The sequence below is a fragment of the Lepidochelys kempii genome, chromosome 4, assembly GCF_965140265.1.
Source record: "Lepidochelys kempii isolate rLepKem1 chromosome 4, rLepKem1.hap2, whole genome shotgun sequence".
Classification (NCBI taxonomy): Eukaryota; Metazoa; Chordata; order Testudines; family Cheloniidae; genus Lepidochelys; species Lepidochelys kempii.
In genome coordinates this window covers 95,883,030-95,908,784 of record NC_133259.1, presented here as the reverse complement: position 1 = coordinate 95,908,784, position 25,755 = coordinate 95,883,030, and the positions used below count along the sequence as shown (strand labels likewise).

The 25,755-nt window shown below is 46.5% G+C and overlaps 1 protein-coding gene across 8 annotated transcripts in view; it reads left to right on the top strand.

Annotated features, from left to right (window-relative positions):
• The first annotated feature begins 1,226 nt into the window (after positions 1 to 1,226).
• Positions 1,227 to 25,755, top strand: part of NSUN7 (NOP2/Sun RNA methyltransferase family member 7) — a 75,926-nt gene continuing 51,397 nt past the window's right edge. For 4 of the 8 annotated variants that reach the window (XR_012158685.1, XM_073342202.1, XM_073342198.1 and 1 more), the window contains exons 1-3: positions 1,381 to 1,519; positions 5,853 to 5,923; positions 19,990 to 20,345. Coding sequence is in view for 6 of the 8 variants with exons in the window: in XM_073342202.1 (XP_073198303.1) it covers positions 20,048 to 20,345 (298 nt within the window). In the remaining 2 variants the exon portion in view is untranslated. Of the gene's footprint in view, positions 1,305 to 1,380; positions 1,520 to 5,852; positions 5,924 to 19,989; positions 20,346 to 25,755 lie in introns of those variants that run through there. The other 4 variants (XM_073342200.1, XM_073342199.1, XM_073342201.1 and 1 more) reach the window with 4 other exon arrangements.

Below are 25,755 nucleotides of genomic sequence, written 5' to 3'. Positions count from 1 at the left end.
AGGGTGGAGAAGCAGAAAAGTTTATTTGAAGCTTCAAAAAGGTACAGGGAGATTTGAATCTCAAATCCTGTATACAGAGCAGGAAGTTACACAGGCTTTTATACATCCTTTTTCCTAGCATACTTATCCAATAGCAAGCTGCCCTAAGTATCCATATAGCCAGCCAATCCAGTTCCCAGCTAGTTCCCTGGTTCTCTGTATCATTTGTTAAACTATACATAAAGCTGCTTTGTTCAGCATTGTTCATCCATATCTCCCTTGTTTGGCCTTGCTTAGTTTCAGGCAGTCTGACTCTGCAGCATATTGTTGCAGATTCTCAGCATAACTGCTGTGTGTGCCTCCAGGCAGGGGGGCCAAGGACACTTGGGCCTAGTACGCAGAGCTGCTGCGAGTGCCTCCAGGCGGGAGGCAGGGGGCCAAGGACACCTGGGCCTAGTGTGAGGGGGCTTCATCGACACTCATGGTCTTCCATCCCCTCGAGTTACCTAGTGGCCATGCCCCAGCGTCCCCAACACATAAAACTAAAAAAGTGAACCTAGCACAGATTCTTGCTATCCCGAACTGTGGTTTTTGCATAGCCTTGATTACAGTATCTCAGGAAGTGGATGTGTCTCTCTCACACCCCCTTCTCCCAGGAACCAACTCCAGAAACCCCTTGGTCCCAGCCCAGAGCACCCGCCTACACCCCAAACTCCTCATCCCCAGCCCCACCCCAGAGCCCTCACCCTCTCCCACACCCCAACTCCAATTTTGTGAGCGTTCATGGCCCACCATACACTTTCTATTCCCAGATGTGGCCCTCAGCCCAAAAAGTTTGCCCACCCCTGGTCTAGATTATCCTTAGTCCTGCCCTGAGTGCAAGGGACTGGACTAGATGACCTCTCGAGGTCCCTTCCAGTCCTATGATTCTATGGCCCCTGCTGTCTCTGCTCAGCCTGGCTCGCCGCTATTCAGGAATTAGCGCTCTGAGCACCCAGCGACAAGGCGCAATCTGGGCCCAGCCCCCAACGGCTGGCAGATGCGCACCCCCTCGAAAGAGCAGGCCCACTAAAGGGGGAAGGGCCCAATCCTCCCCCCACCCAGTGGCAGCAGAAAGATGCCCTGACCCCCCCCCCCGCCCCGCCCCGCTGTTCTGGAGAACCACCATCCGGACTCTACCAACGTATCACAGAGGGCCAAGGGGCAGAAACATTTTCCGCAGAGGCAGTCCCAGCTCCGTTCCGAAGGGGGTGGTTGACGAGGTGGGAGACATGAGGCTAGGGGAGCCGCATCCATCCCCCCCCCCCAAGGGGGAGAGGAGAATGGTAGAGTCTGAATTTAAATGAAACGGTCCCTGGCGCTGCGTTCTCTCCCCCGCCTGTCTCTGCGCCGGCAAGCAGTGGGGCGTGTGGGCAGGGCCGCGTGCCCGACCGGCCCCGCCCCGGCCGGAGGGAGACTCGCCGCGGCAGAGATTTGGGGCAGGCGGGGTGAAGGCTGCTCTCAGCCAGCGGCTGCCGGTGCGTGGAGCGCGGAGCGGCGGGTAAGGGAGAGCGAGGCGGGCACAAGCCCTTAGGGCGCATCTCCCCCTTCTGACCCCGGCCGGGTGTAACTCCCGCGGTGCTGGGAGGGGGCTCTGCCCCTCGCCCGTTGTGGGGGCTAGCGGGACTGTTACTCCGCGGCCCCCTGCCCGGGTAGGGGAGCAGCCGCCGCGCCGGAGGGAGCGCTGCGCTGCGGGCACCAGCCACAGGTGCGCCACGGGGGCCCCTGTGCAGTCAGCCGGGGCTCTGCTGGTGCGGGTCGGAGTTTCCTCAGCGCTGGTTTCAGCGGCGTGGCTGCCGCGCCGGGGGGGCCCCTCTACGGCTTGCTGCCTTGCGGGCGCGCCCCTGGCGGCCGGCGCCGTTCTGCCGCCAGGCGGGCCGGGGTAGTGTCTAACGCCGAGCCCGCTCCTGCGGGAGCGTTTCTCTCGTCCCCCAAGCGCGGTGTCCAGTGTTTCCCGCAGGAATTGAAATGGGGGGTCAAGGCTGATGAGGGGTGAGACCGTGAGGGTGAAGCTGGGCTGTATGGCACCAGAGTAAAAACCTGAATGTTTCATGACCATTCTGTTAGATTTTAAAATTATTTCACAAATTAAAGTTGGCTACTCAAGCCTTCTATGAAGCACTACATCTACATCCTTCTGGGTTTCTTGTTATAATTTTGCACAACTCTGTTAATGAACTTGTTGAATGCAATGCAATGCATTCATCTTTGGTGGCTTCTCCTGTGTCCAGTACTTCCACTCCTTCAGTTGATATGCTCATTAGTTCATTCACATGATCAGGCAGAAGGCGACCTCTTTCAAAACACAAAAATCTATTCAATGGTGAAAAAGAACGCTCAACTGTAGCTGTTGTGACTGGGAGTAGCAAGAGATGAATTCCTACTACTTTCAGCTCAGGAAACATAGCATAAAGATTGGTCGAGCCATTAGTGATGATAAAAAAGAAATTGAAGTCAAATCTTCATTCATTCGTCATATGATATTCCACTCTGTGTTCAAATTCTCTATTCTGTCCTGAGTACATGGCAGCTCCTTTGCTGGTAGTGCCTCACTCCACTCAACTGTCTGTGTTTTATAAGACAGGGATCTGTAAAAGCTATGTAGAGGTTGAGTAGAATCTAGAAGTCACTGTTGTAGATTTTTAAAAATCAAGTCGTGTACTTTTTCAGTTGTCTTAACAAACACTTCTTGTCCCCCTCACTTAAGGATTCAATATAAATGCCTTCATTAATCAGCTTCTGGACTGAAGTCTTTGCTTCGTCTAGTACTTTTTCAATGGATAGCTCTCTGATTGAGCCAAATGTAGCTTCTATTGCTGAACAAAGGTCTACTACTGTTGTAGCAGATGCCTGGATGGCATTGTTTAATGACCCAAGTGGTTTCAACAGTAGACTTACAAGAGAGAGAATGGCAATAGTCTTCTCTGAACGTAGTAGCAAAAGTAATTCACCAGCCTCACTCCTTAGATCCATCCCATCTTGGTGGATACTTTCCAAAGCCAGTAATTATGGCTGGAGTAATTTTAAAACAACAGCCAAGGATTGCTCATGAGAAAGCCAGAGGGTTTCCCCAGGTTGGACTAATTTGAACGTCAGTCCCAGTGTATCTTCTATATTTTCCAAGATATTCAGCCTTTTTGGAGTCTTGCTGAAAAAAGAATATAATGAAGATATTAAATTTATAGCTTTTAAAGTGTCTTTTGAAGAGTCTGCAGCTTGTACTAGCGCGAGTTGGAGTAGATGGCCTCTGCAGTGTGTATAGGAGAGACTAGGGTTACACTTTTCTCTGAGCAAAGCTTGTGCTCCACCATGTCTTCCAGAGAAGTTTGCACCTCCATCAAATGCACAAGCAGCCATTTGTTTGGGGTCCAATTGGCAAGCATTTAACTCTTCTAAGATGTGGGTTGTCACAGAGGCAGCCAATCTGTCTTCTATAACTTGAACATCTAGAAATGCATGTACTCGCCTACCACTGACATCAAGATAATGTATACAATGACTTGATGATCATTTGCATTGATGCATTTATCAGCCATGTATGTAAATTTTTTGAATGTTGTGAGAGAGTTCTTCACTTTTTCAACTGTTGAGTCTTTCACTGTTGCACCACATGCGTCTAGCCAGTCAGTTGAGTTTCTTGCAGAAAGATAGTGAGCATTTGCTGGCCTTGTTTGGAACCAGTGTTCAACTTTAGGATGAACAAGTGACAATGCACTTAAACTGGAGGCCAGTGTTGTAGTGTGTGGTATCTCTTGCTTAAATAGAAAGTATGATGCGACAGCCATGTTTGTTCACGTTAAGAATGCTGGAGACACAACACAGTTAACAGCCTCATTAACACTCACCGGTGTTGTTTTTGGTCAGTGGAGACTCAGAGTTCAGAGGTGCTCTCACATGAGTTCACCTCTCGGGTGGGGGGCAAGAAGGCACCTTGCTAGTTCCTCTAGCTGCTCGCTGTTCGCTCTGGCCACTGTTGTTCGTTGTGCCACCATTCACTCAATTGCTCTGTAGCCAATGGCCCTGTGCCATCACCATCTGCTGCCACTGACCTCTGTGAATTGGTCTCTTGAGGTTCCACCCAGCTCTCAGTGATTTCAGCTGAGCTCTCAGTGGGGGAACCTCTGTGGGCAGACTGGGCCGTCTCTTCCACAGAAACACTGTCCCACAGCCGGTCTAAGCACTTAAACCTGATTATCAGTGATTACAACTGTAGTGGTCACTTAACAGAACAAAGACTATCTATGGAGCCTAATCAGCTCTGTCTTTAAACAGTGGAGAGGGGCAGGTCAAATAGTACTTGTGACTCAGGCAGACCAACAAGCAAAACACGTGTCCCCACACTCTCTCTTGATGCCCTCAATCAGCAGAGGCTTAAGTACAGTTCTACTGCCCTTTACTCATACAAGTATAAGAATAAAAACATTTCTTTATCCCCTGCAGTCAACTGATTTGTAACCCAGCCAAAATCTATCACTTGGGTAACACAGCTCTGTTTGCTGGATACCTAGGTAGATTATGTGTGAATGTAAATACAATCTGGTCCTGAAGCCTTTTCCCCCAACCCCCAGGTCATCACTAGCTGTCAGGGAGAGCTCATTTAGACTTTGCTTACAAATCATAATTTGAAATTATTAGGTTGGCCAACATCACCAAAATGAATGCACTGATGGTCATAAAAACAACAGCTGTATAAGGAAGCTAGTCTCTGTTCATACTTTTCAAATCTATTATACTTTTTCAGATACACGTATTTTATGATACACTTTATATGCTTTTAAAGTGTGTATTAATGTTTCAATTTCAATTCAAATTTCCAAACAATCACTACATTGGCAACACTGCATGTAACTAGTTCACAAAACTGGGGGGGGTGTTGGGGAAATTCAGGGGGGGGTAAACACCACCATGGGGGGGGTGTAGGGAAATCCCTGGCAGTGTCCCTCTGCTGCTGGGCCAAGCAGGTGCCCTCGTGGAGCTGAGCGTTTACCAGGAGATGGCATTGCACAGGGTCCCACTTGCCAGTTGTCATAGCATCTTCCAGGCAAGCCTGGGGGCATGAGCAGGAGAAATCCTCAGTCAGGGTGGGGTTGTAAGCAGTGTTGTAATGATAATACTGGGGATTATGCCTGTTCTTTATAGTGTCTCTGTTTCCTTCTGTGTGCTGTCTTCTGATGTGCTTCAGTCATTTTAGCCTCCAGCCTGTGTCTCCCTTGGGCTTGTCTTCACTGGGGTGTTCCAGAGAAATCTTTCACTGTTGCCTAGAAACGGTGGAAGTGCTAACTGGCTACAGCTGACACTTTTACCACCCTGTTGTATGGTCCTGCTTTGAGCAGCATCAGACAGCACTGTGGTGGTAACACTAGCTCTCCCATGCTTGCTTGTACTGGTGGACCTGTGCTCAAGAGCGATGGTAGGGAAGCCTCCCTAAAATCCTCAGTACCAGTGTAGCCCAACAGAGCTGCAGCCAAGAAAAGTATATAAATGTGTTAACTAAGTATAGTACATACTTTACTTGTACTATACTTTAGATTGTTATTAAATAACATATATAAAACTTAATAAAGTGAATACTATGAGCACACTTGAAAATTAATTCTGGTTCAAGCATTCACTAGTTTCAGCAATACTCTCTATAATTAAGTGGGAGGACCTCTTGAATGGGTGACCTCTCTAGAATTTGTATTTCCCTCTTTAAATGTAGGGAATGTTGCTGGAACCTGAGGTTCTCCAAAACTGGAATGAATTTCTTAAGTATGACTAAACTTTGAGCTGTGACTTTCATGGGCTGCAACTCATTTATTGTACTAATCTTTTTCTTCTTTTTCTGTCCATAGATAGGTAAAACTGGGAAACTAGAAACTATACTATCAGGAACTTTATCTTCTGTATTCACAGCTGATAAAAGGTGGATATACTTTTGTTTTAAAAAATCAGTGGGTATATCTGTGTACTGTCTGTTCCATTCCCGATTAAATGATTAACATGTAAAAAAGCTATAGTATGTTGACTATAACAGTCTAATAATTGGTACTTGTGATAACTGTATTGCTTGTACTGTGCAGTCTGCTGGAGACTGTAGCAGTACTTACTAGGTAACTTGCTCTCCTGAACTCTATGTTAAAAGCATAGCTTTATGAGTAATGTATTGGTGCTAAACTTTGTTATACCAGTCAGCCAATATGGCTAGTTTATTGGCATCTGTAAATGCTTTTTTTTCTTTATGGTATAACTGGAGATACAGTAGAGTAAAGACAAGAACAGTACTTAATGAAATGTTTAGCACCCAGAATAAGTGTGACTAATACATGACTTTGTATAAAGTAGTAATGGATTGCTGCTTTGTTTATATTATGGAACAAAAGACATTTATGCTATGATACTGAGAAGTGTATTCAGTCAAGCCAAATCCTTCAAAATGCTGAGTGCTGTTCGTGCTATGTTGAGTACCTTCAACTCCTACTGAAGTCATATAACCTTTTTGAAACCTGAGTTTCTTCAAGTGATTGTCCACATGGATTCCACTCTTGGTGTGCGTGCGCCCAGTGTGCATGAGATCTGATTCTTTTTGGCTAGCAACATCTGCTGGGGTTGCGCCTGCGCCCAAGATGTCTTGGTGCCCATCCTCACCATCTACCCAAGAACATAAAGGGCACAGCGGGCCCAACCATCATTTGGTTCCTTTTTGCCACGTATGGCAGTGGGAGAGAACCCATGTAGTGTCTGCTTACTCTGCGGGCTGTGCAATTTTTTGCTTAGCATAGTATCTTTTTGTATTTACACTCACTGGCACATAAAAAGATAATAAATTATGGGATACCCCTGCTACTAGCAGCTAGGTTTCTATGTCAGAAACAAAGTCTTTGGGATTTAAAACTTTTGCAGGGTGGCTATCCCACTCAATGATGTGTATTCTAGATGCCTCTTTTGCTTTGGTGAGGGGTACGTTCCTGACAGATACTTGATCTGTTGATGTTTCTACAAGAGGAAACAGAAGGAGAGAGGCAGGCCTGCCTTCAATTTTTTCTTCTGGAGTGCTTGACAAGAACCTCCTTAGAGTGTGAGGGTGAAAAAAGATTCCCACTAGGCCTGAACAGTTCTCTTTGGCTAATGCTTCTGTGAATTTTGAGGTATTGGGCTCACTCATCATTGAAAAGATTGAACCCTTCAGATTCTGAGACTGGGAGAGCAGCCAGTCCTCTTCCACCCAGTTGTCAGAAAGGGGTAGGAAAGAACATTTTTCCTGGAGAGCACAGATATAGGACACCCTCTCTGGTTCTGACTATACAGAGACAGAAAGCTCACCAAGCTGTTGTTACTTGTGCGGTTCAGACAGACCAGATCTGGGCCACAAACAATCTTTTTAGCTGATGTCTTGGCACTGGCTGGTGTCCAGGTACCCACAGAACTTCCTGAAACTTGAGTCTTCACTTATCTTAGTACTGATCCCTTGGGGCTGATATCGATATGGACACATTTGGAATGGATAACCTTGGTGCCCTTGACACTGTCTCCCCACAATGCAGACGTTTCTGGGACAGACTTTCTTAGTATCCAAGATGTCCTGTTTATTGATTATTTCATGATCACACAACTGGAGACATTTCTTCCTTGGTACCACTTACTAATACTGTCATAGTATTGGTGATGAGCTCTCCGGCTCAATTTATGAGAGAATACAAGAGAACTATACAGCACTCTAGATGCTGTTTTGTTTTTGTTTGTTTTTTCCAGGAAGGTTTTTCCTCAATCTCCAGATGCACATTTTGAATGATCAAGTACTTCTATGAAAATATAACTATCCAAAGGGGGACAGGGTGTTACAATTCATAGAGAAGTGACCACAAAATGAAAGGAAAGGACTAAGATCTCTGGCATCTGAAAGGTCGTTAGTGTCCCAAACATTTGTGCAGGCTGCTTTAGACACCTCTGCTATGGCAGCATATGCAGTCGCCATTTTCATTGTGATGTGGGCTTCATGGTGCTCATTTTTGAGAATACTAAAGGGGGTCCAAATGACACTTGAGAACCTCCTGTTTGAAGATTTTGATTTAGTTAACATTGGAACTGATGAAGCCCTGAAGGACTTATGAGGAGAGGCTGAGGGAGCTGGGATTGTTTAGCCTGCAGAAGAGAAGAATGAGGGGGGATTTGATAGCTGCTTTCAACTACCTGAAAGGGGGTTCCAAAGAGGATGGCTCTAGACTGTTCTCAATGGTAGCAGATGACAGAACGAGGAGTAATGGTCTCAAGTTGCAGTGGGGGAGGTTTAGGTTGGATATTAGGAAAAACTTTTTCACTAAGAGGGTGGTGAAACACTGGAATGCGTTACCTAGGGAGGTGGTAGAATCTCCTTCCTTAGAGGTTTTTAAGGTCAGGCTTGACAAAGCCCTGGCTGGGATGATTTAACTGGGAATTGGTCCTGCTTCGAGCAGGGCGTTGGACTAGATGACCTTCAGGGGTCCCTTCCAACCCTGATATTCTATGATTCTATGATTTGAGACCTCCACTCATTGGATGTATACAAACCAGCCACCTGGAGGAGGCAGGACAGACCCGCAAAGCTTTGCCAGACAGCGCCTCTGTACCTCTTGTTCCAATGACTTCTTAGATTTTAATAATTGAAGATGAGGCAGAGGTTCAAATGTAGGAGACATTCTGCCTCTTCTCCTCTGCTGCACACTTCATCTACCTTATGGCAGCAAGTTAGATGCCATTGTTGAGAGCCAATCAGAACCATTACCGGATGTGTACCCCTTTCCACCCCCCGTTTGGAAACCACCTCTTATTTTCAGGAGGGCTGAAACCAGCTGACCTCTGACCTGCAGGTCCTGGTAATCACAAACAAAAGGATATTCAGTACGATTCCAGGCACTTCCTACCCACACTTTCCTTTTCCCATCCCTTTTCAGGAGCTTTTTTCATGAAATAATGTTGAAACCAGAGGTAAAGTAAAGTCCTTTCTGTAATCCAGAGCAGTGGATGAAGAGTCCCTGGAATTCAGAGGTAAGAGGTTCTACTCCTGCTACTTCTTATTTTGAAAGAAGAAAGGGGCTGGCATTCTATTCTAAACTTCAGATGTCTCAACAAATTAATTGTTTCAAGCTTAAAATGTTGACTGGGGCTTCAGTTATTTCTCATGATTGGTTGGCTCCTGTTGGTCTTCAGGATTTGTATTTCCACCTGTCCATATGTCCAGCACACAGAAAGTACCTCAGACTTGAAGTAGGGGACTTTTGCTGCAAGTACAGGGTTATGCCTTTTGGTCTCACCCTGGCACTGAGTATTCACAGTAGGTGCCGACTCCATGGGTGCTTGAGCACCCACAGGGAAAAAATGGTGGGTGCTGAGCACCCACTGGCAGCCCCCTCTCAGAACCTCCCCCCCAGTGCTTTCTGCCCATTGACAGGCTGTGCCAAGCCAATCATTGCCTCCCCTCCTTCCTTGTGCCACCTGTCCGCTGCAGTCAGCTGTTCCGTGACGTGTGGGAGGCTCTGGAGGCAGGGTGGAGGAACAAGGACATGGTGCACTTGGGGGAGGAGATGGGGCTGGAAGAGGTGGGGTGGGGCCTTGGGAGAAGGGGTGGAGTGGGGGCGGGGCCTGGGGCAGAGCCGGGGGTCAAGCCCCCTCCCCCACCCCACCCCCTGGCACTTTGGAAAGTCGGCACCTGTGGTATTCACCAAGCATTTAGTGGTCATCAAAACCCATTTAACAAGACACAATATTCAGTTATACCCATACATTGATGACTGGCTGATCTGGTGAATATCTTCCGAAAAGGCAACATTCCATTTATGAGAGCTGACAGCTCTGTACCACACTGGGGCTCAAGATCAGCTGAGAGAAATCTACACTTTTATTGACCCAAGGTATATCATTCATAGGTGCTGTGTTAGAGCTGAGGTCAACAGGAACGTATATACCATGGGGGAGGGGTCCACATCGTAGTTGGATAGTAAGTCTCTTAAATGATCTGCAAGCTCAACTTGAGATGTCTATAAGAGCATGTCTCAGATTTGTAGGTCGTGTGTTCTTCTGCAGCAATGTTGCACAGCATTGCAGACTTTTGCACTTCACCCATACGCTATACAAAGTGGTTGCAGTAACTCCTCGCTTAATGTTGTCCTGGTTAACGTTGTTACGTCGTTGATCAATTAGAAAACGTGGTTGTTTAAAGTTGCGCAATGCTCCCTGATAGCATTGTTTGGTAGCCGCCTGCTTTGTCTACTGCTTGCAGAAAGAGCAGCCTGTTGGAGCTAGGAACCAGGGTGGATTGGCAGCCCCCCTAAGTTCCCTGTGTGGAAGTCGCCCAGCAGGCTATCAATTGCCGGGCAGTTCAGCTGTCCCTTCCCCCACTGCTGTTTGCTGCTTCTGCCCTCTGCCTTGGAGCTGCTCCTGGGAGCCTTCTGCTTGCTGTTCAGGGGGTGGGGGAAAGAGAGTTGCTAATGTCAGGGTGTCCTCCCCCTGCTCCTGTCCACTGCTTCTGTACCTTATCTCCACAGAGTGGGGGGGTGGGGTTGGGGCAGGACAGGGCTCAGGATAGAGGGAGCTTGCTGGCAGCAGCTGCTGTCTCAACTTGCTGCTCCACTTAAAAAGACAGTGTACTTGGAGTGGGGTCAGCGTACTTAAAGGGGAAATATGCGTGTCTCTTCCCCTCTCTCTGACACACACACACACACACACACAGAGTGTGTGTCTCTGTCTCTCTCACACATGCACCCCCACCCCCACCCCATGGGTTCATTTTCACATTCAGTTTCTACAGGGAATGTTTTCAGCCACTGCCATGCTGTCTCTCCTCCCTCCATTCATGCTGCCTTGTAGAGTGTGAGGCTACGTTAACAACAATGTGTTAACCATTGAGGGCTCAGCTGAGTGCAAGTTCATCATTTAGCAGTAAGGCATTCCCTGGGAAATATCCCACCCTCTGAATCCACCACCTCAACCAAGCTTCACAATCATCATTGCTGTGTACAGTATTAAATTGTTTGTTTAAAACTTAACAAAATTACCTGGAATCTAACTACCCCTATTTACATTAATTGTTATGGGGAAATTGGATTAGCTTAACATCGTTTCGCTTAAAGTAGCATTTTTCAGGAACATAACTACAATGTTAAGTGAGGAGTTACTGTATCTGCCAAGCAAATACCATGTGGACATGAAAGTGAAGGTCCCGTGAAAATCCTCTGTTAGATTGTTGCCCATGTGAAAGTGTTCTTTCACCTGAGTACCTCTTTGCTGCACCACATCCTACCAAAATGTTGGTAAAGATCAGCTCCCCATTTAAGAGAAGAAGCACTTTTTACCATTTTGCAACACAAGGTCTGACTCTTCCCTCCCCACCCACGCTCAACTTCATGTAAATAGCTGAGCCCTATGTCATCTAGCATGCATGGCATTCCTCCCCTTGTTGCAAAGATCCGTAGCCAAGTGATGGCAGAAAACATCACAGCTATGCATTATGTCAACAGAAAGAGGAACATAGTCATCACTGCTCTGCTGAGAAGCCGTTTGTCTCTAGGATTGGTGCAGTCATCAGATCACACTAGTCACTATGTGTCTTCCAGGGTTTTAAAATTCCCTCCCATCAAGTTGACAGGCATGAGTGGACTCTGAAGGACTCCATCTTGAAGATCCACAGATGAGGATAATAAGTGTCCTGTGTTTAGCTTCAGAGAGGGGTTTGGGCCTAGGCACCCTGTCAGATGCTGTCCTCTTTTGTGCAGACTGGGGTTCATGTGCCTACGTGCCGATCCTGTTAGTACCAAGGGCATAGGCAGCTGGTGACCCAGCCGTTGGGTGAGGCTAGCCCCTGGCCCCTCCCCTTCTGCCCAAGGTTCCTCCCCCTTTCTTTAGCTGCCCCCCCCCCCCCCCACCAGGAGCCCAGTGCATCCCCACTGTGGCCCCCAGCCCTGGTGAGCCGTGTGACACAGTCCAAGTGCCGGGAAGGCAGTGTGGCCCCAGTGCCAGCCCCCCGAATCCCTGCAGCAGGCCAGCCAGCTCCAGCCCCAACCGGCCAGAGCAGAGCACCAGGAACTGCAGGAGAGGACCTGGGAATGGAGTGTGGGTAGGGCCACACCAGGCTGTTTGGGGAGGCACAGCCTCCCGCAGCCTATGATACCCGCCACCCATGACCAAGGGCTCTCAGTCAAGATTCAGCCTTCATGGTCATGGTAGTCCCAAACGGGTCCAGGCAGTTCTGGTACTCAGATCTAGTGAAGCTATCAGCTTTGTTTCCAACATGTTTTTACCAAATGTGACTTAACAAAATGAAGGTCAGATCTTACACCTGGATCAAGCATCATTCAGCCAGCATCCATGCTGTCAGATGTGTTAACTGCCACTGGAAGAAGCTGTTCAGCTGAGATCAAGAACATATTGATACATAATCTAATACAAATTTTTCTGGAAACTTATAGAGCAAAATAGAAGAGACTTTCTATTGGGGTATAATGTCACCTGTCTCCCTTGGAAAAACCCGTTTCTGCTGTTCCGGACTATTTGCTAACTCTAAAACATTCAGGACTGTCCTTCAGCTCCCTAAGAATACACTTACCAGCAATATCTGTGCATAATTCTCCAATTGAGGGTCCGGTCATACCTTATTTTTCTACTGTATAGTTGCTAAATTCCTCAAAGGTCTCATTTCTGTTTTCTCTTATTCTGGGATTCCCTTTCTTCCTCATATCTCAACATGGTGTTAGCTGGCTTAATAAGACCCCCTTCTGAGCTCTTTTTACCACTTGTCTATGAAGACTGCCTTTTTTAGTAGCTATAACATCTGCTCACAGGGTAGGGGAAATTCAAGCCCTTATGCCTGGTTGACCTTACATGCTGTTCCATAAAGAGATGGTGACTGATAGGCCTCACACCAAGTTGCTGGCTATGATGTTTTTTTTCTTCAGATTTTCACTTAAATCAATGGATCACCCTCAGTTTTCTTTCCTAAGTCCCACTCAATCTCTGGCAAAACTAAGCTTCACACACTTGAGTAAGAGCATGATCTTTCCATTTACAGGAAGAAAAAAAAATTAGAAACATCTAAGCAGAGAGGGTGACACGTCAGGCAATATCCTCAGGGGTTATCAAAATGAGTCTCCAGATGTGTAAGAATGTGTTATGAATTAGGCTATGTCTATGCTATGAAATTAGGTTGACTTTATAGAAGTCGAATTTTTAGAAATTGATTTTATACAGTCAATTGTGTATGTCCCCACTTAAGACCATTAAGTCGGCGGAGTGCATCTACAGTACCAAGGCTAGCGTCGACTTGCCGAGCGTTGCACTATGGATAGTTATCTGGGTTGAGATCCCAATGACTGATGGGGCAAAAAACATTGTCGCAGGTGGTTCTGGGTACATCCCCTCCTCCCTCCCTCCCTTCCTCTGTGAAAGCAACGGCAGACCTTTTCGCGCCTTTTTTCCTGGGTTACCCGTGCAGACGCCATACCACGGCAAGCATGGAGCCCGCTCAGCTCACCATCACCGTATGACTCCTGGGTGCTGGCAGGCGCGGGACTGCATTGCTACACAGCAGCAGCTCATTGCCTTGTGCTAGCAGATGGTGCATTATGACTGGTAGACGTCCTCGTCGTCTCCTGGATGCTCTTGGCTGGCCAGAACCAGCAAAAGAAGGCGAGTAGGCGACAGCAGCACGGTGAGAAGAGTGATGAAGACATGGACACAGACTTCTCTCAAAGTATGGGCCCCTGCAATGTGGACATCATGGTGGTAACGGGGCAGGTTCATGCTATGGAATGCCGATTCTGGGCCCGGGAAACAAGCACAGACTGGTGCAACTGCATAGTGTTGCAAGTCTGGGACAATTCCCAATGGCTGTGAAACTTTCGCATGCGCAAGGGCACTTTCATGGAACTTTGTGACTTGCTTTCCCCTGCCCTGAAGCGCCAGAATACCAAGATGAGAGCAGCCCTCACAGTTCACGAGCGAGTGGCGATAGCCCTGTGGAAGCTTGCAAAGCTAGACAGCTATCTGTCAGTCGGGAATCAATTTGGAGTGGGCAAATCTACTGTGGGGGCTGCTGTGATCCACGTAGCCAACGCAATCACTGAGCTGCTGCTACTAAGGGTAGTGACTCTGGGAAATGTGCAGCTCATAGTGGATGGCTTTGCTGCAGTGGGATTCCCTGACTGTGGTGGGGCGATAGACAGAACCCATATCCCTATCGTGGCACCGGAGCACCAAGGCAGCCAGTACATAAACCGCAAGGGGTACTTTTCAATGGTGCTGCACGCACTGGTGGATCACAAGAGACGTTTCACCAACATCAGCGTGGGATGGCCGGGAAAGGTACATGACGCTTGCATCTTCAGGAACTCTGGTCTGTTTCAACAGCTGCAGCAAGGGACTTTCTTCCCAGACCAGAAAATAACTGTTGGGTATGTTGAAATGCCTATAGTTTATCCTTGGGGACCCAGCCCACCCCTTAATGCCCTGGCTCATGAAGCCATACACAGGCACCCTGGACAGTAGTCAGGAGCTGCTCAACTATAGGCTGAGCAAGTGCAGAATGGTGGTAGAATATGTATTTGGACGTTTAAAAGCGTGCTGGTGCAGTTTACTGACTCGCTTAGACCTCAGCGAAACCAATATTCCCATTGTTATTACTGCTTGCTGTGCATTCCACGCTATCTGTGAGAGTAAGGGAGAGATGTTTGTGGCGGGGTGGGAGGTTGAGGCAAATCGCCTGGCCGCTGATTACTCGGAGCCAGACGCCAGAGCGGTTGAAGAGCACAGCAGGAAGTGCTGCGCATCAGAGAAGCTTTGAAAATCAGTTTAATGACTGGCCAGGCTACGGTGTGAAAGTTCTGTTTTTTTTTTCTCCTTGATGAAACCCCCCGCCCCTTGGTTCACTCTACTTTTCTATAAGATAACCACCCTCCCCTCCCCCCTTCGATCACCGCTTGCAGAGGCAATAAAGTCATTGTTGCTTCAAATTCATGCATTTTTTATTAATTCATCACACAAATAGGGGGATAACTGCCAAGGTAGCCCGGGAGGGGTGAGGGAGGAGGGAAGGACAAGGCCATGCTGCACTTTAAAACTTATTGAATGCCAGCCTTCTGTTGCTTAGGCAGTCCTCTGGGGTGGAGTGGCTGGGTGCTTGGAGGCCCCCACACCGTGTTCTTGGGCGTCTGAGTAAGGAGGCTATGGAACTTGGGATGGAAGGCGGTTGGTTACACAGGGGCTGTAGTGGTGGTCTGTGTTCATGCTGCCTTTCCTGCGCCTCAACCATATGCTGGAGCATATCTGTTTGATCCTCCAGTAGCTTCAGCATTGACTCTTGCCTTCTGTCAGCAAGCTGATGCCACCTACCATCTTCAGCCCGCCACTTATTATCTTCAACACGCCACCTGTTCTCGCATTCATATTGTGCATTCCTGGCCTCTAACATTGTCTGCCTCCACGCATTCTGCTGGGCTCTTTCAGTGTGGGAGGACTGCATGAGCTCAGAGAACATTTCATCGCGAGTGCTTTTTTTTCACCTTCTAATCTTCACTACCTTCTGGGAAGGAGATGATAGTGTGAGCGTTGAAACATTTGCAGCTGCAGGAGGAAAAAAAAGGGAGAGTAGTCGTTTAAAAAGACACATTTTAGAGAACAATGGGTAGACTCTTTCAGGGTGAACCTTGCTGTTAACATTACATAGCACATGTGTATTCGGTACAAGGTCGCATTTTGCGTCTTGAGGGGCTACCGGTTTAGTGTGAGAGATCACACAGGCAGGGCCGGTGAGCAGTAGAATTCGGGTTGCAGGCAGCCATGGTAAGCCACAGTCTTTTGGCTTCTTTAACCTTCATAACATATGGGAATGGTTTCAAACAGCAGCACCAGCATTTCCCATACCAAACAGTCGTTGGGTTGGCCATTTAAAATTGGTTGGCAATTTAAAAGGAGGGGCTGCGGTTTTCGGGTTAACGTGCAGCACAAACCCAACTAAACCACCCCCACCCACCCAATTCTCTGGGATGATCACTTCACTCCTCCCCCCACCGTGTGGCTAACAGCGGGGAAGATTTCTTTTCAGCCACAGGCAAACAGCCCAGCAGGAACAGCACCTCTGAATGTCCCCTGAATAAAATTATCATTCACGGTCACCTGGTTGAAATAGGGTATCACTCTCCTGAGGATAACACAGAGAGATAAAGAACGGATGTTGCTTGAATGCCAGCAAACACTGGGACCATATACTGCCAGGCTTTGTCATGCAATGATACCAGATTACTTGCTATTAGCATGGCGTGGTAAAGTGTCCTACCATGGAGAACAGAATAAGGCTGCTCTCCCCAGAAACCTTCTGCAAAGGCTTTTAGAGTACCTCCAGGGGAGCTTCATGGAGATGTCCCTGGAGGATTTCCGCTCCATCCCCAGACACGTTAACAGACTTTTCCAGTACCTGTACTGGCCGCAAATTAATCATTAAATATGCTTGCTTTTAAATCGTGTCTTATATTTACAAAGGTACGCTCACCAGAGGTCCCTTCTCTGCCTGGCGGGTCTGGGAGCCCACCTTGGGTCGGTTTGGAGGGTACTGGCTCCAGGTCCAGGGTGAGAAACAGTTCCTGGCTCTCGGGGAAAACGGTTTCTCTGCTTGCTTGCTGTGCGCTATCTTCAACCTCCTCCTCGTCATCATCTTCCTCATCCCCAATATGCACAACCCTGTTGCGTGATAATTCATTGATGGAGTCAAAGCACAGGGGTGGGGTAGTGGTGGCTGTACCCCCTAGAATGGCATGCAGCTCATCATAGAAGCGACATGTCTGGGTCTCTGACCCTGAGCGGCCGTTTGCCTCTCTGGTGTTTTTTTGGTAGGCTTGCCTGAGCTCCTTAAGTTTCACGCGGCACTGCTGCAGATCCCTGTTATAGCCTCTGTCCTTCATGCCCTTGGAGATTTTTTTCAAATGTTTGGGCATTTCGTCTTTTGGAACAAAGTTCTGATAGCATGAATTCGTCTCCCCATACAGTGATCAGATCTCGTACCTCCCATTGGGTCCATGCTGGAGCTCTTTTGCAATTTTGGGACTGCATCATGGTCACCTCTGCTGATGAGATCTGCACTCACCTGCAGCTTGCCACTCTGGCCAAACAGGAAATGAGATTCAAAAGTTCGTGGGCCTTTTCCTGTCTACCTGGCCAGTGCATCTGAGTTGAGAGCACTGTCCAGAGCGATCATAATGGAGAACTCTGGGATAGCTCCCGGAGGCCAATGCCCTCAAATTGTGACCACACTACCCCAAGTTCTACCCGGCGAGGTCGATTTCAGAGCTAATCCCCTTGTCGGGGGAGGAGTACAGAAATCGACTTAAAGAGCTCTTAAAATTGAAGTAAATGGCTTCGTCGTATGGACGGGTGCAGGATTAAATCTATCTAATGCTGCTAAATTCGACCTAAACTCGTAGTGTAGACCAGGGCTTAGACAGGTCCGATCTACCTAGCCACATTAGAACACATTCCACTAAAGCTAGGCAGCCTCTCTGCCTGTTTGAAGACTGACCCCTGTTTCTGAAATCTGTAGGGCATCCACATGGAGCTCTAGCCACACCTCTTTAATAGAGGCTTCCAGATTGGCTGCCTGGTTTGGTAGAGGTGTCCCAAAATCATTATTTAAATAGGACTCTTAGACCCCCACATCCAAGCTGCTTGTTAGGCTGTGTCTACACTGCAGCCTCTGTTGGCATAATTTACATGTCTTGAGGGTGTGAATAACCTCCCCACCCCCCGAGTGACATAAGTTACATCAACATAAGTGCTTGTGTTCTCCCGCTGACATAGCTTCTGCTGTTCACGGAGGTGGGATTTTTTTTATGCTGACGGTAGAGCTCTCTTGCCCTGTTGGCATATAGTGTCTTCACCAGATGCAGTACAGTGTAGACATGGCCTTAGTCACAAGGAGTGGAATCCATGATGATGATCATTCAAACAATAGTTACTTACAGAAACTGCGGTTCTTTGAAATATGTTGTCCACATGGATTCCATGTCCTGCCCTGCTTCCTTACTTCTTCGGTCTTACAGGGGTGTGCAAGGACGCTCCAATATGTCTATACAGCAATATAAGTCTTGGGTTAGTGGTTCCCAAGTCAGCAGACCCATATCAGGGAACTGTGGGCTTGATTGTCTACGGTGCCTTTTAACCCTAGGTTAAGGATTTTCTGACTTGTGCTTGAGCCTAGGGCTCTGTTACCCACGGTGCAATGCACAGAGCTGAGTCAAAGTAACCCTATCCCAGAGTGCCTTGTGTTCTTTTCCTCTCCCTCTCCTGCCTCATGTCAACACTCTAGCCTTATGAATGTGTTGCACTGCGGGAAAATTCTACTGCCCACCCAGTTTCCTAAGAAAAATATCAAACGATAATACTGCTGGACACCATCTTGGGGAACTACAGAGGTGGCTTTTGTGTAGGAATATATGCCTCAGTGTTCATGGTACAAGGAGACTTTTATATTGGTGAAACAAATTCATTCCCCCCCAGTAAACTTGAAAATACTTAATTCAGACAAATATAAATATAAGATAGTCCTCAAAGGTGTTATAGGAAGTTAGATAATAGGACTAAGAATAGCTGTTGGACTAGAGAAATTAACTGAAAAGCCGCCCCTCTCTCTCTATTAAAGTGATTGAATAGGGCTTCTTGTGAGCTTAGCTGACTTTACTGGTGCATGTACAGGAATAAGGGATACCTGGGAGGCTATAGGGAAGCTTTAAGCTGGCTCCCACTCACTGCCCCACAGTGCACGCTGCCTGGCTGTCTCTGCACATGCAGCCCAAGGAAGGGTGGGCAGAAAGCAGAGCAAGAAGAAGCGGTTGCCCTGTAGGGCTCAGCACAGCTGGGAGAGGAATGGCTCCCAGCTGCCAGGATGTTGGGGGTCGCTTTCTAGCTGTTGCTTTGCTCTCTGCTCTGGGCAAGCTCAGCGCTGCAGTGAAGAGGAGCTGGAGCCAATGCCGTAGGAGGCTCCAGGGAGGTTTTGGGGCTAGCTCCCACTCACAGCTCAGACAGTGGGCTACCTGGGCGCTCCTGCACACGCAGCCATAGGGAGGTTAGAGGGAGCCAGTGAGCAGAGCGGGGACCAGAGGCATGCCCCTGCAGGGAGGAGGAGAAGCTGGGGTATTGGGGGTCATCTTCCTCCAGCCATGCTGATCTGGGAGTACTTAATCCCTGCTCCACTTTCTGCCCCCTCCCCAGGGCTGTATGTGCAGGGGCACCCAAGCAGCGTGCACTAAAATTTGGCTGTGCTCTTGTGACCAGAAAGTAGCTCTCTTTGCAAAAAGCTTCTTCTGATCAGTCTCAGCTGAAAACCCTGCAGGCTCTCTGATTGTCTGCTAAACACTGATCTGCAAGCATGCTATGAGCTGCTCCTATTTGCAAAGGGGATGTGTGGCTTCCCATTGATTGCTGTGTAGACATATCCTTATCATGCAGGTTTGGTCCCTATGGAAACTGTCAGCCAAAATAGATCTTGGGTGTGCGTGAGCCACAGCTGCACAAGCCCAGTGCCCATAGGGACCACTCCTGCTTCCTGAGTGTCCTTGCACACCCCTATCCCAGGATGTGAAGGTTGGAGCAGGCCCAGCCATCTCTCAATTCCTTCACCAATACAGAATTTCACAGGATTAGGACTCTGTAGAAGCAAGGAATGAGGGCAGATCTTGGAATCCATGTGGACAACCTATTTCAAAGAACCATGGTTATTATAAGGTAATTTTGTCTGCATTTATTTATTTATAAAAGTAACTTGTATTTTTTAAAATAATAACATTTTGACTTTCACATTGGATAAAGTTGAATATGTGTCAAAGTTAAGCACATGTATTCATTTTTACAGGTTTGTAGCCTAGATCAGAAATTTTAAGTATTTCTATTAAAAACCATAAAAATGAAGAGAAACAGTTTAATGAAACTGAAAACTGATTTTTAACTTAATTTTAATACAGATTTTTCTTTTTTTTGCAGAGACAGTGGGATTCTGATTTCTCAAATCTTATTGTGCTGACAAAGCAACAGGGAAAGAATGCCAAGTTCAAAAAGTAACTTCTTGTTGTCAAGTGACATTTCAAATTTCCAGGAAATGGCAATATCAAATGAGAGAGAGCCTACTGAAAAGAGTACAGCAAGTCTGATTGAGAACAATGGCTATCAAGACTCTGTATACATAAATGCAGCTAAAATTTTTCAAGGCATTCGTAATGAAAAGCCTCAGGATAAAATATTGGTAAGGTATGGTAATGAACTAGTGCCATCCCTACCAGATTTTAAAGATGAATGTTCCCAGCGCTCATCCTATGAACTGGCGTTTAGTGCTCTGAAATGTAAGTCGAAACTCTTTCCCCATATCACTAGCAGAAATGATGCAGTGCAGAAAATATACAAAAACTATATGATGTATTTAGGTCATGTATATCGGTATAATCACTTTTATTGATGGGCAGGAAGGATGGTTCCATAGTTAGGCTGCTAACCTATGAATCTGGGATTACTTTACTTGGAGATTAGTTTTAAATTAACTAGAAACCCAGGACTGTTGAAATTGATGGCTGGTTGTAGACAATGTATTGGGACGCAAGGTGGGGCTGTAGTCTTTATATGAGACAGCCAATGTGTATATTTGATCAGCCATATCCAAATGCTTTGGCAGAAACCCTTTTTGTCTGTTAAAGTCTGTTTGTGAATACTGTACAAATTCTTGTTAGAAAGCAAGATAATGCAAAACAAAGTACTTAGTTTTCATTATTTAAGTTTTTGGTGCTGTTTCCTGTAAAGGAAAGTGTGAATTCTGTCCATTTCAGTAACAAATAAATAAATAAATACATTTTACTCCCCCTACAAACCAAACATGCTAAATTGACCATTATTAACTGAATCAATCATCCAAATTAAGAACCTGATTCTTCCCCTCCCCTGTGTTATTCCTGCATGGGAACAGGGACACTGATTTTGAACTGAGAAGTTGATTTATGGGTTCTTCCATGTGGTAGGAAGGGTCGGAATTTGGCTCATGGGGAGTTGTATGAGATTTGACCTTCAAAATATGGGGAGCTGGGATGAATGGGGGGACTGAGTGGAGGCCAGGACCACAGATTGTCTTTGTCTCCACACTGCCTTCTGTCATACCTAGCCCTGTAAGAATATAGCTGGCTACTATATGCCAAACCTTATCAAACAGTGTGGTAGGGTACATTCCTTATCTTGATGCCAGGGTCATATCCGGTTGATTGGCTAGCGCTATGAAGACCCGCTCTAGACTAGTGCCAGATTACCTGTAGACCACCAGCAAGACTCAGGGAGGGGCACCTGACTGAGCAATTGCTACTGCTCCTTGCTCAGCATCTCTCTAACTTTGCTACTTTATGCTCATAGATGTGCAAGGTAACAAGTCTCTCTTCTTCCCCTCCCCCACCCCAAACAGACAATAGCTTAAAGAAACTATCAGTTTGAGATACACTACATCAAATTAATCTGAATTAAAAAATAGAGGCTGAAAAATAGACCTGTGAATGTTTTGTTAGAGGAATCCTCCAAAACCACCCTGTAAGTAAGAGGGGAAATAAAATAAAATGGACAGTCTATTAAACATAAGAATAAATTAAAGCTGCATCCTCACCAAAGTGGAGTTCAAGTATTCGTATTGTTTGGCCACTTGTAAATAGTGTCAACTAGTTTTGTTCAGTGTTTGTAGGCTTGTAGCAGTGTCTTCTCAGTTTATAGCTGACACTTTTGCTGCGTCCTTTAGTTGTACTTTCACATGTAATTTCACTCCTTTTTTGTGACTGAAAAAACAAAAATGCAGAAGTCCCAGATAACTAGACTACAAGAGAAAGAGAAACCTTTCCAAAAGAAAACAGAGTAGAAAAGAGGAAAAAAATTAACAATGGCTGAACTGGCAAACATGGCATTTCTCTTTAGAGGCTGAACAAATGACATGATAGCTTGTTTCTCTCACCAACAGAAGTTGGTCCAGTAAAAGATACTACTTACCCACCTTGTCATGCTAGTCCACTGTCCTTGCAATGGCCAAAGGTAGGTGTTTCAAAGAGTTATGTTTTGTGTCTGTACTTACTCCAAAAATAGTGAGACCCATGGGGGAGAGATCCTGGGCACTGGCATCTTCTGTGGGATTTTAACAGTAGATGGTGACGGGCTCAGCACTTCGCAGGATTTGGTTCAGTATGACTGCATCACAAAAGTGAGTCAGTATAAAAAATGAGAAACCATTTAGTATCCATGGGAACTACCTAAAATATGTGGTGAGATCAGGTTTCTGTGGATCAAATAGAAAAGGGTAATTGTTCCTGACCAAATGCTAATAAGAAACTTTCACTGGGTAAAATTCAGAGGATATAGTAGCTCAACAATAGAAATGTGAGGAGAAGAAACAGAAGTGCATTCCTTCTCCCTGCTGCTACTGTGACCTTTTAATCTGAAATATATAGCATAGGCATCTTTCATCCAGCTCTCAATCTAAAAGAAGGCTAAGAAACTGTTACTCTCTATTCTTGGTGATGCAGTGTTGCTTCTAATGTAGGAACAAAAATAATTCTTAGTGGTGAGGGGAACAGAGTGCCAGAAAACGCAATTAACACAAACTATAGTAGAGAACATCTTAAGGCTGTCTTCTGGCAACCTTCTTCTCAAAAATCTTGTGCACTACATGTGAAATTAACTTAAGCACACTCAAGATAGGAACAAACAATTACTAACAATGGAAATTGCTTGTTGGAAAATTCAGAAAACGGAATTATTCTTCACTGCCCTATGTATAACCAGGGGTTAAATTGTGAGTTGCATTGCATGGGTGTTAATGGAATGGGCACGGTAGAAAAGAGGGGTAAGGGAAGTTTATCCCCTTGGATTTGGCCGGCCTGCCATCCATCCAGAAGAGGCGGAGCCAATACCTCTTCTCTTCCAATCTGGTTAGCAGAGCTTGGCTGGTCCAGACAAGCAATGCCCTTTAAAAGGATGGAGCTGAAGTCATTTGTGCATGTGCTATAGCAGTGCTTTCAGCGGTTGTTGTGCCTGCGTTGGGCACAATACTTCTGCCCGAACCAGCATGCAAAACAAAGATAGTGTGCTGTTTTCTGTAATGAGTAGATGTCTACTGATCCTAAACTGTGAGTCAGAGGTCTGAACTGCAGTGATTTCAGTGAAGGAGACTAGCAAACAGATTAAGTCATGGAAGGAAGAGACTTTGCCACCAATCTTTCACTGAAGCAGCAAAAAATAACAAATAGCAAATCTGACACCAGATGCCTTTGGCCCTGAAGAAGAAGCCAAACAAAAGCAAAAGGATTGATGACTTACTTACTGAAAAAAGAAAAGGAGTACTTGTGGCACCTTAGAGACTAACCAATTTATTTGAGCATAAGCTTTCGTGAGCTACAGCTCACTTCATCGGATGCATACTGTGGAAAATACAGAAGATGTTCTTATACATACAATCTGGGGGGGAGGGAGGAAAAAATAAGGGGAAATAGGTTACCTTGCATAATGACTGAGCCACTCCCATAGAATCATAGAATATCAGGGTTGGAAGGGACCCCAGAAGGTCATCTAGTCCAACCCCCTGCTCGAAGCAGGACCAATTCCCAGTTAAATCATCCCAGCCAGGGCTTTGTCAAGCCTGACCTTAAAAACCTCTAAGGAAGGAGATTCTACCACCTCCCTAGGTAACGCATTCCAGTGTTTCACCACCCTCTTAGTGAAAAAGTTTTTCCTAATATCCAATCTAAACCTCCCCCACTGCAACTTGAGACCATTACTCCTCGTTCTGTCATCTGCTACCATTGAGAACAGTCTAGAGTCATCCTCTTTGGAACCCCCTTTCAGATAGTTGAAAGCAGCTATCAAATCCCCCCTCATTCTTCTCTTCTGCAGGCTAAACAATCCCAGCTCCCTCAGCCTCTCCTCATAACTCATGTGTTCCAGTCCCCTAATCATTTTTGTTGCCCTTTGCTGGACTCTCTCCAATTTATCCACATCCTTCTTGAAGTGTGGGGCCCAAAACTGGACACAGTACTCCAGATGAGGCCTCACCAATGTCGAATAGAGGGGAACGATCACGTCCCTCGATCTGCTCGCTATGCCCCTACTTATACATCCCAAAATGCCATTGGCCTTCTTGGCAACAAGGGCACACTGCTGACTCATATCCAGCTTCTCGTCCACTGTCACCCCTAGGTCCTTTTCCGCAGAACTGCTGCCTAGCCATTCGGTCCCTAATCTGTAGCTGTGCATTGGGTTCTTCCGTCCTAAGTGCAGGACCCTGCACTTATCCTTATTGAACCTCATCAGATTTCTTTTGGCCCAATCCTCCAATTTGTCTAGGTCCTTCTGTATCCTATCCCTCCAGCGTATCTACCACTCCTCCTAGTTTAGTATCATCCGCAAATTTGCTGAGAGTGCAATCCACACCATCCTCCAGATCATTAATGAAGATATTGAACAAAACCGGCCCCAGGACTGACCCTTGGGGCACTCCACTTGATACTCCCAGTCTCTATTCAAGCTTAAGTTAATTGTATCCAATTTGCAAATGAATTCCAATTCAACAGTCTCTCGCTGGAGTCTGGTTTTGAAGTTTTTCTGTTGTAATATCGCAACTTTCATGTCTGTAATCGCGTGACCAGAGAGATTGAAGTGTTCTCTGACTGGTTTATGAATGTTATAATTCTTGACATCTGATTTGTGTCCATTTATTCTTTTACGTAGAGACTGTCCAGTTTGCCCAATGTACATGGCAGAGGGGCATTGCTGGCACATGATGGCATATATCACATTGGTAGATGCGCAGGTGAACGAGCCTCTGATAGTGTGGCTGATGTTATTAGGCCCTGTGATGGTGTCCCCTGAATAGATATGTGGGCACAGTTGGCAATGGGCTTTTTTGCAAGGATAGTAGGTTCCTGGGTTAGTGGTTCTGTTGTGTGGTATGTGGTTGCTGGTGAGTATTCGCTTCAGGTTGGGGAACTGTCTGTAGGCAAGGACTGGCCTGTCTCCTAAGATTTGTGAGAGTGTTGGGTCATCCTTCAGGATAGGTTGTAGATCCTTAGTAATGCGTTGGAGGGGTTTTAGTTGGGGGCTAAAGGTGACGGCTAGTGGTGTTCTGTTATTTTCTTTGTTAGGCCTGTCCTGTAGTAGGTGACTTCTGGGAACTCTTCTGGCTCTATCAATCTGTTTCTTCACTTCCGCAGGTGGGTATTGTAGTTGTAAGAATGCTTGATAGAGATCTTGTGTTTGTCTGAGGGGTTGGAGCAAATGCGGTTGTATCGCAGAGCTTGGCTGTAGACAATGGATCGTGTGGTGTGGTCAGGGTGAAAGCTGGAGGCATGTAGGTAGGAATAGCGGTCAGTAGGTTTTCAGTATAGGGTGTTGTTTATGTGACCATAGTTTATTAGCACTGTAGTGTCCAGGAAGTGGATCTTTTGTGTGGACTGGTCCAGGCTGAGGTTGATGGTGGGATGGAAATTGTTGAAATCATGGTGGAATTCCTCAAGGGCTTCTTTTCCATGGGTCCAGATGATGAAGATGTCATCAATATAGCTCAAGTAGAGTAGGGGCGTTAGGGGACGAGAGCTGAGGAAGCGTTGTTCTAAGTCAGCCATAAAAATGTTGGCATACTGTGGGGCCATGCGGGTACCCATAGCAGTGCCGCTGATTTGAAGGTATACATTGTATCCAAATGTAAAATAGTTATGGGTAAGGACAAAGTCACAAAGTTCAGCC